This window comes from Micrasema longulum, unplaced genomic scaffold (assembly GCF_059751315.1).
Source record: "Micrasema longulum isolate JH-2025_06_02 unplaced genomic scaffold, ASM5975131v1 h1tg000343l, whole genome shotgun sequence".
Lineage (NCBI taxonomy): Eukaryota > Metazoa > Arthropoda > Insecta > Trichoptera > Brachycentridae > Micrasema > Micrasema longulum.
Window position 1 is genome coordinate 247,665 of NW_028277546.1, and position 17,094 is coordinate 264,758.

General features: G+C 33.3%; 1 protein-coding gene across 1 annotated transcript; it reads left to right on the forward strand.

Moving 5' to 3' along the window:
* The first annotated feature begins 3,010 nt into the window (after window positions 1-3,010).
* On the forward strand, window positions 3,011-14,069 carry Rpn7 (regulatory particle non-ATPase 7). Its single transcript, XM_088225337.1, has 6 exons — window positions 3,011-3,400; window positions 3,559-3,733; window positions 6,143-6,302; window positions 8,605-8,789; window positions 10,495-10,670; window positions 13,780-14,069. Exons 1-6 carry the CDS (start codon window positions 3,123-3,125, stop codon window positions 13,988-13,990), a joined length of 1,185 nt encoding a protein of 394 aa, XP_088081463.1. The 5' UTR covers window positions 3,011-3,122; the 3' UTR covers window positions 13,991-14,069.
* Window positions 14,070-17,094: the final 3,025 nt, after the last annotated feature.

A 17,094-nucleotide genomic window follows, 5' to 3' on the forward strand; every position in this document is an offset into this window, starting at 1 on the left:
CATTACCAAACATGAAAAACAATATTATCAAATATAAAAATATATAAAATTATCGGTAATAAGTAGGTAGTTCTATAGACGGGATCTACGTTCAAGGTGCACGGAAGGAATGCGGTAATGTGTTTTGACATTAAATTGGCGCCACGATATTCATGAATCTAGTATATTGGTGAATATTGATCTGCTAATTTTTATCTAAACTCAACCGGACAGCGTCACAACACACTATCGCATTCCTTCAACGTAGACCCTAACTATAGGTTAATATCTTGTTCATATGCCAAACCAGCCTTTCTCAATGTGGGCGATAACGCCTCTTTGTTGCTGAAAGCCTTTAGGAGGGTGGTAGACGGCCCAGAGAAAATTGGGAGGAGAATCGAAAAACAGTCTAGGGTGGCGATGGCTGATTTTTAAAAAAGCGATAACTTGTATTTTCCTGATATTTCAAAATAAAATAAATTTCGTTCTTATTTCTATCCTGTTTTTGCTTTATTTATCACGATTTTCTTAGCCCATGTGTCTTGTTTGTAGCAATCATGTTCTAACAATTATTTTTTTGTTAACAAACTCGTTGAAGTGCATCAGTTTCATACTTCATACATTATCTCTGATTAGATAGTAAGTTTTTGAAAGTTTTGTTTAGATTCCAATAACAATGTTTCTGAACATGATTAAGTAGGTATGCGTTTTAATTTCTTTATTCAAATGTAAGTTTGAACGCAGAAAGAGGATAAAACCGCTTTAAAAATGTAATAATAATTGCAATAACCGTTTTTAAGATGCGCAACAGATGGTAGATTTAAAAAAATTTTGGGAGCTCTAGAAAATCTTTCATTCTCAAAATGGGTGGTTGGCGAAATAATATTTGTGAACCTGTATGAATTAGACAAAAATAAAATAAATTACTAACATAATTTTTATGCAGATAAGCTTTTGATATGGAGAAACTCAAATGAATCATCTGTTTCCAAAACTTTTTTTAAAAAATAATATGTCATTCACTCGTAAAAATGGTACGAGTGAACTCGTATCATCAATTTCGACAGAAAAGTGGCCACTGAATTTTTTTGCCACATAAATACTTACATCACATGAGCGCAATACAATAATGTATTATTTTATACAAAAAATGCGTACCTAAATTTGAAAAAGCAATTTACAATGAATAAACAGGTTTGCCGGCTTCAATTTGAAATAATATGAATTACTGATATTAAAAAAAATAAATTAGAAATCAAACACTGATTTGAGTCTAGTGAACACTTTATTTTATTTTTACAAATATAAACAAATAAAAATAAAAACTTCGTGACAATTGTTTCGCCTTATTAGGGCATTTTCAAACGAATGTGAAGATTATTTGGATTGAATGTCCTTATATAGTTATATAATTCAAGGTACTTAAGTAGAAAATAAAAGTAATCTTATGAACTATAGCATGTACATTAATCATAATTGAAGGAAAAACCAATGGTTAAGGGTGAGGATAAGTGTTTAATAGGTAATGGGGAATTTATGTATTTATATTTGAATTTCGGGGAAAATATAACAAACTGCCAACCAGAAATGGAACTGAACTGGTCATATAGCTAGAATCACAGACTCTAGATGGACCAAAAAAGTCTTGGAATGGTGACCCAGAACGGGTAAAAGAAGTGTCGGCAGGCCTCAGACAAGCTGGTCTGATGACATAAGACGAGTTGCAGGAAGTGGTTGGATGCGGTTAGCTCAGTATAGGGAAATATGGAGACTAAAGGGGAAGGCCTATGTTCAACATTGGACAAGAGACGGCTGATGATGATGATGATGATGATAACAAAGTAAGTATTTATTGACATACAAGTATGTATTGTGAGAAAATTAATGAAGCTTTATAGTTTTGTAAATTGAGATAATTGTTTTCGAAAAAATATCAATAATATTATAATAGGTTGCTGTTCATTTTAACTCTGTGGATCCCTGGGGATTACACACTTAAGGGGTCTGTGGAACATTGAATGAATTTGGGGATCGTGGACAACGTCAGGAAAAAGGACAAACAGAAAAAAAAATTAATACATTTTTCACTTGAACATCTCCGATTGGGTGTTGAACACTTTCACAAATAAAACCATAAACTCAGACGAATCAACACTAATACAGGATGAACTTTTTGAATTATCCACAAATCAGGAGCTGAAATCAATGTTTGAACAAGGATACCACAAATTCTGGTTGCAAAAGCAAGAAAATATATTCTGTAGTACTAGTCACTACAGAAGCTGTTTATTGCTATCTCGTATTACTATTTAGAATAGTGTGGATTCAGTATAGTTATGCATTTAATCACGAAAAAAAGAAACCAACCGCAAATTAGTGCTGGTGAAAACTTAAAAATGTTACTCACAAACATTAAATTCAACATAAATAATTTCATATCATCCCATAAGATTTACCCGTCTCATTGAAAAAGAATGTGCTTTTGTAGGTATTTCAAAATAAAAAATATTATTCGAATCATCACTACTTTATATATTGAAATATTTTTTTCATATTTTATTTTTACGTCACCCATCACTATTCAAAACATCAAAGCAAAATTTATATTACTTTAATGTCGTTGTATAGATTTATTTAATTTGGGGTTCTAGGTCAGGTTTTTTTTGTTGATAAAATGAAGATTTTCTTTTTTATGATTTATATAAACATTTCAATTTAGGGGGCATTTTCAACGAGTTGTAAATAACTCACTATTAGAAAATGGGAATCAAGTTGTGGTAAAGCGGGGCTCGAACATTGAAACAATGGGTCCGTGAGTCCGCGGCACTAACCACGGGAACCGTTTAATCCGCAGAAGGCGTCCGCGGGCATAATAAGTTTGGTAACCACTGCTCTAAATAAGATTTTTTTCCCGCAGTAGGTACTTTAAATGTTTCTAGTACAATATTGAACAGATATGAAGCTAGCAACAATGATTTGCAAGTTACTGATATGTTACCGTTATGAGCACAGTGAATTGTGAGCAGTGACTAGTTGTCAAAAGTTACGAGTCTCTGGTCTTCGTGTTGCGCTTGGATTTTTAAAATATTCTTGTTTACAGCATACAGTATTATTTGTTTAGTTAATAACTTAATTTTACAAAAATGGAACTATCTGCCGAAGGAACTACGCCTGATTATATGGCAGTAGCCTCTATTAAATTTAAACTACGTCTTCCTAAATTTAAGAATGACAAGGAACTTAAAGATCGTTTAATGCAGGGCATTAAAGACAATAATATGGCACCCTACTATAAAGAAGTTTGTAACGATTTAAATTGGGAATTTAACCAAAAGTTGTACGACGAAATGGCTAAAGAAAATGAAAATCGACTATCAAAGTTTGTGGAAGATGATTCCGAGACTCCCGTTTGGCAAGACAGGTTAGATTGAACAGTTTAATTTTAAATTGAGATAAATTAATAGATTCTTACGCGTGCAGGTAAAGTTCTTACTTACTTCATCATATAAAAATAAATAAAAATCACTTTTGAACTGCGTTTTTTGAAGAGTCATTCTAACCTTCAATTTTACGTTTAAGATTGGACTACCTTTGTTCTATTGGAGACCAGAAGGAAGCTACCGCTCTTGCTGTGAGCAAGCATGAAGATACTACCCTCACCACTAATAGGCGCTTGGAGGCTATTTTTGCACTTTTCAGAATTGCTTATTTTCATGGATGCAATGTCAAAGAAATGGGGAAAGCCATTCACAAGGTAAGATTGAGCTCGCATCATTGTCAAAAAATATATGGATGCATAGTGTAGCTTAGGAGTTCAATCTCAAAGCAGGTATCTTCAAAGATATATATTTTTCTCGGGTCCACATATCATACATTTACGCATGATATTGTCGATTACTTTCTTCACAAAACAATATTCTCAATCATTTACTTCGCATATAGATGTTTCATTATTCTAATTTTCTTTTTGATGATCAATATTTATTTTTTCTTTGCTGTAATTTGGTTTTTGCATCTTTTATTCAATGTTTTTTAACACCAGTAATTCAAGAGATCCTATAAAGATTTATGGTCTTGATTTGGAGAGTGACTCACCACAGCAAATGTTCTGGTTATAAATTTATTCTCAACTTGATGAGAACAACAAATTAGCATTGTGAGTTTTGTTTCTTGCAGAACCTCGTTTGAAATTATATTGAAAGAAATTTTACTTTGGATTATGATTATTACGTCTCCCGTAGCCGACTTAACAAATCACATCTGACAGTTGTGTATCCCAGAAACATTGCTTCATTATTTGCTATTTTTTTAGTTACATGTGTATCACCAAGTATCAGCATACATGGTTTATACTTGTACAATAATATTTCCAGTTCTCGGCAATGAGCTAAAATACTTGAAACATTAATATAAAAAATATTTTTGAATCTCTTTTTCACTCTAAAAAAATCTATTTTTCTTTTCTCTGATCTGAGTCTCTTTTTATAAACCGCACATTCCTTACTCCGAACCGGATGGTTAGTATTAAGTTGTAATTTCAGTCGTTCATTTGTGATCTTGCAGTTGTAACATGTCTGCTTCTTCATTGCATTTTTTATATCATGAGCCTCATCACATCTAGGACACGATTGTGTATCTTTACAATCACGAGCTTTGTGGTTTAAACCATTACACTTATAGATAGATGTGGATATACAGGGTATCTATCCCAACCTATATTTATTTTTGCATAATTCTATTGTAGGTATTTCCATAATCCTATTGTAGATATGAAAGCGCTAGAAGGAAGTTATGAAAAGAAAGATAATATATAAATATTGAATACACTAGCTTCCACATTGAATACAACACAACAGAAGACAATAATGGCGGTAATCAGTATTGGTCAGTGGCAAAAACTTCAGGGGGTGCAAAAGAAGACTTACTTGATGCCTCCGCAGTGCGACGAAACCATAGGTTGTGGGTTCAATCCTTGCCTTGGATAAAGAAAAATATAATTTTCTTTCTTTCTCTTTGTGGTGAATTAGTTATTTAAAAAAAAAAAAAACAAACAAAACACAGAATTGACGATATATATATGCATATTTATATGTATGTAAATAGTAAAACTACATGAAAGTTACTTGCATAAAAAGTCGATTTTACGACCTTTTGATCTAAAATGAACAATAATGTTCACATTCCACTGAAGTCATTGTAGTTCTACAAATAATAAACAATAACTAAGTAGTTTCACTAAACACTCATAACGACTGATAATGTAATGTCATAATTGATCTGAACTCTGAACTAATACCCGTATGCAGAGACAAAACTTAAGGTGAGAAAAGTACATTCTAATTTCAAATGCAGAGAATAACCAAAAGGTGAAGACAATAGAATGTACTTTCCTCACCTTAAGGTTTGTCTCTGCATACGGGTATTAGCCCTCGATACTCAAAATAGTAACAGGATATTCTTAGTTCTTCTTTAAGATAATAACAATAACAATTAAGCATTTATCCAAGATGTGAATAATTCAGATCTTCTTTACTCTTCTAACATATAAATCTAGTAAAAAGAGAGGAGTGATGTCTTGTGATTTGCATAGAAATACATTATAAAAATGCAACAAACATTTGGAACAATTCGGTATCCTTTGGGGTTCGCAGATTGCATCAGGAGGAGCATCGCTTTAGATTTAATAAATACCTAAGTATTACTGCTATGATTTATCTCACTGTTTGAGCTGGTTTAGGTTTCTCCCTTTAATATCCGTACAAAACGGAATTTCCTTGAGAGCAAATTCATTTCTGCATCTCTTAGCCTTGCCGAATTAGTACTGGTGTGTGGCGGGGACTTGTGGGCGGTGCGGGCGGGCGTCGTACACTTGATTTTATTGTATGGGATAAAGTTAAGATGATAAACAAACGAGCACAGATTTATTTATTATCCCTTTCGACGCATTATTTCAGAAATTATCGGGAGTGCATTGCACTCCTTGCTATAAAGCGAGAACTGTCCCTGGCGATAATTGTAAAGAGATATTTTGCTCGCCAGTAAAAAAAAGACAGCTATGCAAAGGCATTCGATTTTTTGTTTTAATCTAGAATCCTAGTATCTTTTGAAATATTTTGTTTAAAATTTTACATCGATGATTAATATAATATTGATTTATTTTCAGGCACACGAGTTAGTGGATCGTGGTGGGGACTGGAGGTCACGTAATAAACTGAAGGCATATGAAGCTCTGTATTGCCTATCGGTTAGGGATTATACCCACGCTGCTGAATTATTCATTGATTGTGTATCCACCTTTGAATCATACGAACTCGTTGACTTTGGTAAGAATTTCTCAAAATTATTTTTCTCCTTCTCCGAACACCAACCGAGCAACAGCTGCCGCAAATCTTTAGATACTCTATATGTTTAGAAAGCCATTGCACAAATTGTCTCCATTTTTTCCCATCAGGGGCCCTGTTCATTCATTCAAGGGATTTTTCCTATTTAGAATCTTCATTTGGTCAACTCATGTTTAGTTAATACTGATCACCTTATTTATTTATTAAACTTTTTGTACATAATGTAAATTGTACATTGGCGGGCTTGTTGCCAGATGGCAATTTCTTCCAACCAACCAATAAAATAAGTTTTATTTATATAATTTAAGTTACAAAACGTATTCAATTGAAAATAAAATAAAAGCTTAAGATATAAAAAAATAGAAATAACCGTATTTGTGTATAAATTACCTTTAATTAATTTAATAAAGAAGAAAGAGGAAAGGAGGATAGATTAAAGAAGAGAAAGATGTTTCTTCAGACTTAATTTAAACAGAGTTTCCAGTCGAGCCGCATGGACTCTATATGGGTTGGAAAAGAAAGTAGAATTGTGGATGGGTATTAAGAGGGTGCTTTGAGAATTAGAATGAAGTGGTAAACCATGAACCGATAAGCATTGAAAGTTTTCATGGTGGCATATAGGAGCGTTAGGACCATGAAGTATCATCTTACCTTCATACAAAATCAAAACAATCTGGAATTCCAGTACCAATGTAATTTCTCAATGCTTCATGTCCCTGAAATAACAGGTACTTGCTCCCAGTACAATACTGCAATCTTATTCTTCTTCTTTCAATCTTATATTATCTCCAGAGTATGGAAGCAACAACTTAAAAAAAAAAGTCTATTTACAGTCCATTGACCGTGCATGCCAATTAATAAAGTTAATTTTATTTTTTAAACCACTCCTTACTTTTTTTAAACTTTGACACGAATTATTAATCAATTTTTGAATATAAAATTTCATATTTACAATATATCCGCTTAAAAATAATTTAAAGAATTTTTGTATCTAATTAGTACTAGATTTGTTAATATAAATTAGCGCTGCTGGAACAAAACACTCTGTCGAGACTCGGCATTATAAAATTTAAAGATCGAGGAAAATATCAACCAGCATTGTGATATAGGTGTCAAAATTCATTCATCCCTTGCTCACGAAGAGCTTTCCTACGCTTGTGGACCTTATTCACCTTCATATCTGAATGGTTCCTCCAAATTTTACTATGGGCATCACACAATCAGGGTGATATTCTTCACCTACTCTATGACGGACGTATATAGAACCAGGAATCCCAAAAATCTAGAAAGAGAAAAAAAAAGATGGCTGACATTTTATTTTATTTTTAAACACCCACAGATGAAATATTAAAAAAAATATTGGTTCTTTTATTTCAATATATTTACTTTGATATTTGTTTCTTTGGACCAAATAATTTTTGCCCAGTCAACTGCCGTCCAGTTTTGGTACCCCCCAGTTTAGCCGTCTTTTCCCGTTGACTCGGAGAGCCGTGGATTTTTTTATCGCTTTACAGCCTCGTAACCCAGACGAAGACACCTCCTTACTGTGTGGAGTAAAATTTTAACACAGCATTCACTTTTCAGCTCTGCAGATATTTTCGAAGATGTGCTTTGACAATTTTTTTAGCGACATGTGTGTATGTCTAAATTCAGTCCCTGCGACTTGTAGTAATCCTTCTCCTGACAGGTTTTGGCCGGTTTTTATAAGAATTTGATTCTAAGAATCTAAGTGTCATTTGGACCACATATCTGGACCACTGAATTTTTTTGGTTTCTTTAACCTGGGTTGTCATCGAAAAAAAATATCTGTGAACTCTCACTTTCACCTAACTTGCGTGTTTTAGGCATGATAAAGTGCAACTACAAAAATGATGAAATTATGAAATGAAAATTTAAAAATAAACGGGCCTAAATGTAATGTATTTTTAGGTAGTTGTATGAATAAAATTTGAACACCTAGTTATACCTTAACTAACAAACAATATACACAAAAATAATTTCATAAACAAAACATTGTTATAAAATCTAGACGCTTTCCGATGACACTCTATCTACCTATATGGATGTTTGTTTTTAACAAAAATCATCGCCATCCCACGAAACAATGCTATAAACCCAGTATCCCTAACCTCTTTATGCCATAATTAGTCCAGTTCTGTGATGACCGAAGAATAGTATTGTGGCATTATTTTTTAATAATTCTTGTGTAATTTAAGGTTAGTTTTCTTGTAGCTACAATATTTGTTAATTAATCTGTAATTTCATGTTTATTTTTCTATTTCAGGAACTATCGTGCAGTATTGTGTGTTAGCTTGCATGATTGCCCTGGCCAGACATGAGCTTCAGACCACTCTACAGAAGCAAGGTGCCACTGTTCAGGCTCTCCGATGCCAGTTTCCAGAATTGCGGGAGTTTGTGGAAGCTTTGCATGAATGCAGATATGCTGATTTTATGAAAAGCTTAGCTTGGGTTCGTATTTTTAAATATATAAATAAGTTTGTTGCAACAGAAAGGGAAAACACTTTTGAGAAGGGAATAAGGAAGTCTAGGCATTTACAGGGCTTATGACCTGTCATTGGCTGGTTTAAGTGGCCACTTCAAACACTGTAACATTCACCATTCTGCCTATGTTTGAACATCACATTTCCTCAACCCTTCCATCTTTTGACCTTTGTGAAGTAAAAGAGCCGAAACCTTTATCATGTGGGTGAGATTCATCCGGCTGAACCGTTTCACCTACTAGGCAACACCTGAAAACAATTTTCCAATTTTTGTATTTCTTCTTTTACCAGGTAGTTAATTAAACAATGTTAATCGTACGAGGTGTATTCAGAAAATAACAGGAATTTTCGTTTTTTGAAAAAATATATTTATTTGTTTACATTAATGTTGTCACCTTCAAAATAGTCCCCATTAGATATTATGCACTTGTGCCAGCGCTTCTCCCAATCGTTGAAATACTTCTTAAACTCGATCTTTGGAATAGCCTGTAGCTCTTTCAGTGATAAGCTTTTAATGTCATCTATGCTTGTAAAACGACGGCCCTTTGAGGTTCTCTTGAAAAAGTCACATGGAGCCATGTCTGGCGAATATGGAGGCTGGGGCATCGTTTCAGCATTGTTTTTGGCCAAAAATTCACAAAATAGCAATGAAGTGCGTGCAGGTGCATTATCCTTGTGCAAAAGCCATGAATCGTTTTGCCACAAATTGGGCGTTTTTTAGATTGCTTCACGCAAAACGGCATTGAACTTGTAGGTAGAACTCCTTATTGACCGTTTGACCTCGTGGCAAGACTTCATGATGCACTATACTAATAAAATCGAAGAACACAGTGAGTATTACCTTCACGTTTGACTGCACTTGTCGAGCCTTTTTCGGTCTTAGCGATCCAGAATGCCTCCACTGGGACGATTGAGCCCGTAGTTTCGACGTCAAATCCGCAAACACATGTTTTGTCACCTGTTATAACACGTCACAGTAATTCTGCATCGCTGTTGACTTCATTTAGTGACACCTGAGCAATTTCCATTCGCCGCTGTTTTTGTTCGAAATTCAAAATTTTTGGAACAAAAGTATACCAACATAATAAAAAAATTAACAATCTGACTCTCCAATCCGCAAAATTAAAAAATTCCCGTTTATTTTCTGAACACACGTCGTATATGTACATTGTAATTGGAGTATCCTGTATTGTACATTTAAAATAAAATAAAATTGTACTGTACAAGCTTTTTAAATGGTTTTTGACCAGCACCTTTCTAGATAATTGTAACTATGTTGCCACAGAATGGTGAAACGAACTATGGATATCGGACACCACAGTCTATGACTCAATAGAACCAGGACCCAATTAGTTTATTTTAATTTTGAAGCCTAAGTGTCTCTATATGATATTGTAATATTATATAATGGTTTCAGTATGAAATTGAAAACCCGAGAACATATATCAGTAAAACCTCATGTTGTAAAAATTTCATGTTTTCCTGATTTTCTTCCAAAATGTTCAGATCTCATTTTCCTCCATACATTCTCATATAAATATTTCTCCCAATTAACAATTTTTATATTTTGTCATCATGATATTTTTCAAAATTCATTTGATGTATGAGAAGTTGAGTTAAGATTGAAATAGGTTAATATGAAAATATTCTTATGTATGCATTTGTGTTTACAGGTGGAGACTCAGATTTGCACGGATCCTGTATTTTATCCGCATTATCATCACTACGTACGAGAGATGCGTATTAAGGCTTATGTACAACTTCTAAGAGCTTATCGCAGTCTTAGCCTTAACAATATTGCTACTACTTTCGGCCTTACCAGGGACTATATTGAAGATGAAATTTCAAGGTACTTTTTATATTATTAAAGGTGATATTATAGCGTCGGTGCAATACAACGTAACCTCATTTTCTTACGAAAATGTTTTTACTGAATAATTTTGTTCTAGGGAATAAAAGCAGTTAGTTTTAAATTATTAGTATTTTTATTCTAAATAATAATAATTTAATTAATACTTCAACCGTATTTTTGGTTGGTTAAAATCGAAAATAATATTAACGGAACTATTTTAGGTTCCCTGTGAAAATTAGAATTGGTAGTTACGTGGTATTGCAGTATCACCGATGATATACCTTGGTTATGGTTTCTCATACTCAGTAAAATTTGAGCTGCGTAAATGCACAAATGAATGAATTCTCTAATTATTATTAAAATATATAGTCTTATAAATAGTAATAAAATATTTCATATCTATGGCTAAATCTCCTCTCCAAGCCCGAGTCTTTAAAACATCGTGCTATGAGGCAGGGGGCAGGTACTCTCACATCCTCGGATTAAACAATGGCTCACCTTTTGGCTCACCCATCTTTGGATGCGGCTTTGATGCAAAGCATCACATTCACATAAAATGTGTACAGGTGTTTCATCATCTGCTCTGCAGAATCTACATCTAGAAGTTTCAGGGAGATTCATTCTAGCAAGGTGTTTATACAATCTGCAGTGCCTATACCCTCTGTGAGAGCTCTATACCCTGTACAACAAGACTGGCCCTCGTTACACATGCTCGCCACGAGCCCAATGCGTGAAATATGGTTCGTCTAGACATTCAAGGGTCCGTTTTACAGATTTAGCGAAGTGAATAATATCGAAATAAAAAACATTTTGATTACTGGGAATAAATTAAATTATTTAACTGTAATTTTCAAATAATCAGTTAACATTATTTTTTCCCATTGTTTATGTTTGCAATAACTGCATACTTATATTTTTGTTTATTAAAAAATATCAATATTTAATAATACCTACAAATATATACTATTAACAATGAGGCTCTAACAACTAATTACGTATATTGCCATCATAATGTTTCTACAAAAGAGTAGGCAGAGAGGATAAAACGACACACTGCCTAAAAATAATAAAATTGTCCATTCATGCATATTTTCTACATATACATTTGAAATTAAAAATCAGTGACAAACTGTTGATTTCGAATGTATTTTTTTATAAAAAATTATCATCTTCAAAGCTTTATCTGAACCTGATGGAACATAAGGTGCTGTAAAAAATAAATGCAGCTTATCGTAACTATTTACTGTAAAGTAAGGCGATCGATCTCAGGCTTCAGGTGATAGTTTAATAATGATAAAATATTAGTGTGACCCATCATACAATTGTTTCATGTTGACCATCCCAGGAATTCAACCCGGAGCTTCTATCCAATGGCGAACTTTACATATAAGCGATTATGCACAGCTTCTCATCATATTTTATTATCGATTATTATGTTTTATTCTAATAGTATTTATCTAAAAATAAAAATATTATTGCCAGCGATCGTATGTCACTCGAAAATAAATACAAATATCTATAAAGCGTGGCCAGCCTTTTCCCAGTAAAATAAGAAACTAGCCGATTACAAATACTTATTTCTCCGCACATAAAAGTCACTTTATTTTATATCTTAAACATTTGAATATTATTTAAAAACTTTATTTTTTGAAAAAAGGACTATTTTCCGTTAATACGGTCGACATTTATGACCACCAGTTTTTTTCATTCTCCTGATTTAACGTAGAATGCGGCATCTTTGACGTTTTCAGAAAAAATATAACAGGATTTCGCATAATTTGTTTGCTCAAACTGGAATGTATCACTGTGAAAGAATGTGGAATAACCGGTGAATGACCAATATTTATGTATAAATGTAAAGTGTAATGAAAAATATCATAATCCAAATCCAAAAATCTGGTCTAAAACGGCCTAAGTTCATTATGCACGTTTGGGCATCCCACAGAAATATTCTGGGCCTATTGGGGCTGTCTCAGCTTCCAGCCTCACCAATTCATCAATTGCCTCGTTACCGTCAATGTTTGAGTGTCCAAGTACCCAAATTAATGTTATGCTGTTACACTCACTGACATAGGCATTCTAAGATTAATTTAGAATTGATCTTGTCCAGTCCTTGATCGCCGGTCTTTTATAGTTTCTCTGCTGGATAAGGTAGTTCTCTCTTTTGTCAGTCGTCACAGAACCAGGAAAATGTACCTAGGCATAAGCCTCAAGTGTTTCTTCCGCGGTTTCGGTAAATGTTCCGTCATATATTATTAGTAGCCCTAGGTGGGATGGGGAAGCTTTAGAAAGCATCCGGCGAATCTTAGATTTATGTGCTGCTCCATTGATTGATCATCATTGCAGATCATTGATCGCAGAAATTCCTCTAATATACTCTTAACTTTCAGCTCTCCATTCAATTCGGAAAGGACTTTTCTGTACTGATGCCAGCTCTGTTCTCTCTTAAATCGCACTTGAGCTGTTCTCCGAAGACATTCTAATTTGAGGTTCCGAAAAATCCTAGCAAAATATTGTAAACTTTTGTAGAAATACCCTAGCATAATAGTTAAAAATGTGTTTTTGCATTGCAATATTTCATCCTTTTTGGACAGACAAACGCAAAACTAAAATGATCAAAGTATCCAGAAATGAAGAAGTTCAGTGGTTTAAAAAAAAATTATTTCCTAACAGACTATCAAACTAAGCCAAAAATAAAAATAATAGAATTTATGTATCATATTATCAGCTCTATGATTTTTCAAATTATTTTGCTTGTGCCGTCACAACTTCTTTACGGTGCGTTCTGCTAATTGGTGAATTGGTTTCCCATTTACTGGAAATCTATCACAACTCTTAATCATTTTTTGATTTACAAGAACTCCTGTCGTCATTCAAATTAGTTAGTTTTTATTAAAACCATTTTTATTAATTTTTTCATACGTTTTCGAGAGACTTCGCCAGACAATTAAATACTCTAATTTTTACCGCATGTAAGAAAACATTTTTTATATCCAATTTCCCGTAGCACTGAACTTCCCCATTGCTGTCCTAATGCAGTGCCCTGCACCATTAGGTGAATGAGTGGTAACGATGAGTGTTCAACAAGATATTTGTTGCATTGTAGATTCACAGCTGCAGGGAGACTGCAGTGTCGCATCGACGCTGTCAACGGCTGTGTGGTGACGGGAGCAGGCAGCGGGGGGGCCGTTATCGGAGCGGCGGGCAGTAGTGCTTTGGGAGCGGCAGACAGAGGAGCTCTGTATCAGGCCACCATTCGTGAAGGGGACCTTCTGCTCAACAGGGTCAAGAAACTAGCCAGCGTTATTAACTTCTAACTCGATCATGTACCCATATTCTACAACATTAATGTTTATTTCTAAATGTAATTTGCTTAAATAAAATTTATTATAAAATTACAAATTGTTATTTATCTATATGATAATATTATGCCAAAAAAGATTAGGAAAGAGTAAAAGTTTGAACCACTACTGATTTTTATGCTGACAATACCAAATTGTAAGGCTTGCTTTGTGATCGGTTATGACAAGATCATGAATTTCTATTTCCGTAAGTCTGTATTTTAAACCAGGTTCACACGAGGACAATATTTGTCCTAAGAATCGTCCATTGTCCACATGTAAACAGCAATTTTTAGGACAAAACATTGTCTCTAGACATCGCCACCGAGATAGACGGGCAAACTGGGGCAGATTATCCTCCGCGGAACAATGATTACCCCCACCACTGCGTGCAGGACTCGACCATTGTCCACGTGTAAACAGCAATTGTAGGACAAAAACTTATTTCGGGACATCGCCACCGAGATAGACGGACAAGCTATCTCCACGGAACAATGATTACCCCCCCCCCCCCCCCCACCACCGCGCGGGGCCACCAGCGGGAGTTTTTCAGAAAAAGGTTAGAAATCTGGGGAATTCCAAGCAACGGAATAATACATCTTTGTTTTTCAACAAAGACATTAGAACACAAAAAACTTAATATCTAGCAGTACTTACTATGAATTAAAAAAAATAAAATAATAATAATGGTTTATTAACAAAAATTACAAATTCTTTATCTACTACATACATACTTATGTAATAGATTTTTCTGGATTATGTCTAGTCTGCCTAACTAGGTACAACCTGTTTTAAGGCAGACATTTTTATGCAAAAATAAACAATAACATGACTACCTACTAGTTAATTTATTACAAAGTTATACAATATATATACCATTTATTGTTTTAGAATGTTTTTTAGTAAGTTTTCCGATTTTTCTCTACCTAAATCCAGAATCCATTTTATTACAAATTTATTTAATTGAATTCGGGTCACGGTTTTGTAATGTTCGGGTAACATATTGAATATTTTGGGGCCCAGAAACCTGAAATTTCTTTGCCCGAATTCAGAGTTTGTGGTAGACCCCATGACCCATCCTTTACTTTGACTTCTGGTAGTGTGGGAGTGTTCTTTTTGGGATTTGGTAGAATAATTTGCTTTCACAAACTTAATTATTCTAGATATATATAATTGCCTTATATCTAATAAATCGAATTCCCCGAACAACTTGACACTGGGGTACCCGAAGGGCTTTTTAAAATTGGTTAAGATTTAGTAAATGCATAATCAGAGTATAATATTTGAAAACAAGTAACACTTTTTGTTGTTTTAACCTAAAATTAGTAATCTGCTTTTATTTTAAATTTTCATTCACTTCATTTTGTTAATTATTTTATTTTTAATGTTAAAATTTTAAAATTAATTTATTTTTGAGTAATACTATTATACTTAAATCAATGCAAATGCAAATTTATAAAATGTCAGTTTCAGTAAGTATTAGAAAGATAAGCCTTGCAATAATTTTTTTTTTTATTACTCTTTTGCTTTAATTCGTAATTCTTAATTTTGTTTTCCTTTAATACCAAGTATACCTTTGTCGTCTTATTAATATTATGTAAATATGCTATTCAATAATAATGTTTTTTTTTGCTGCCCCGAGTCCCGAAAATCTTGGGATACATTGGGATACATATACAGCAAGATAAATAAAAAATGTTAATACCTGCAAACTTCAATATTATGTATCACGAGAAATTATACATTATATAATTAAAAATATTATAAGTTAAGTTTTGTATTGGAGAAGCATTGATTTATCTGTTTGAATAATAATAGATGTTTCAATAATATATGCTTTCAGAAATTTAAAAATGTAATTGAAAAATGGCAAAATTCCGATATTAATTTTTTCCGCATACCAACATTGGCCAACGGCAGCATCGTATTGTCCTCGTATGAACACGAACGGACAGGAGACAGGACCTTGTGACGCCAGCGATTTTCTCGGCGTGAGCGTGTGTCACTTGGAAGTTTTTTAAATTTAATTTAATTTTAAAAAAATATTTTTAGTTCTTACATTATTTTTGGCGAAAATTTCCCGTAAATGGCAACTGGAGGAAATTTCAAAATTAATTCCTCCATATCAGTCACTAAAAATGCTATTGCTATGCTTTTTTATTTATTTGGTGTTTTTATTTTATTTTTAAATAAATTTTTATGGTATTTTTTATTTAGTTTTTGTTAGACTGTAAGAAATTGCAAGTGGCAATAAGTCCGCCATTTAACTATGCATACCTTTGTTATTATTTTTGTATGTATGACATTGTATATTATGGTTAGTAAAGATTTATTATTATTATTGTTATTTGCAGTTTAACCCGGGCAGGTATACATTCTCTCATTACTGGATTTTCGCCTTGGATTTTTGGTGAAATAGTAAATCAAATAGCTCTGGTGACATTCTCACGCACAATTGAAACTCCTGAGGATCTTCCACTTCTTTCTTTAAAGATCGCCGCAGACAATCCAAGTGAATATCTGCATGCCATCCAATTCCTAATCCATAGTTTTTTCTTATTATTATCTACTCATCTTCCAACATTTCCAATCCATTTTGGTATTCTAATCGTGAACTAGCTCGTAACAAACGCCGTTGTGTATTCATTTTCGTAGCAGTGACGTGTGAACTGCGGCCGAATTTTCGTATTGTTCAAGCGTTACCCTAATTTTTACTCATTTTTTGTCAATGATAACGAATTGAGGATTGAAATGTTTGGAGAATCTTCTCTGAAATTAAAAAGTAGGTATAAACTTTTACACATTTTATATACACATTTTGTGTATCATATTTTTCTTTTTTAATTGATTGTAATAGTTTGTCAATCATGATCTTAATTACAATTTGACCAATTTACTATTTTCAATGCAATCATAGTTCTACGTTATCTCTGAGTACAATCTGACTGTCTTGTGTCAAAAGGAATGAGTTACACATAGAACTATTATAATTCTGTGTAGTTACAATTCGAAAATTATATGAGTAGAATCTGTTCAAGCGAAATTTTTAGAAATGGGGGAAAATTGTAATCTGCACATCT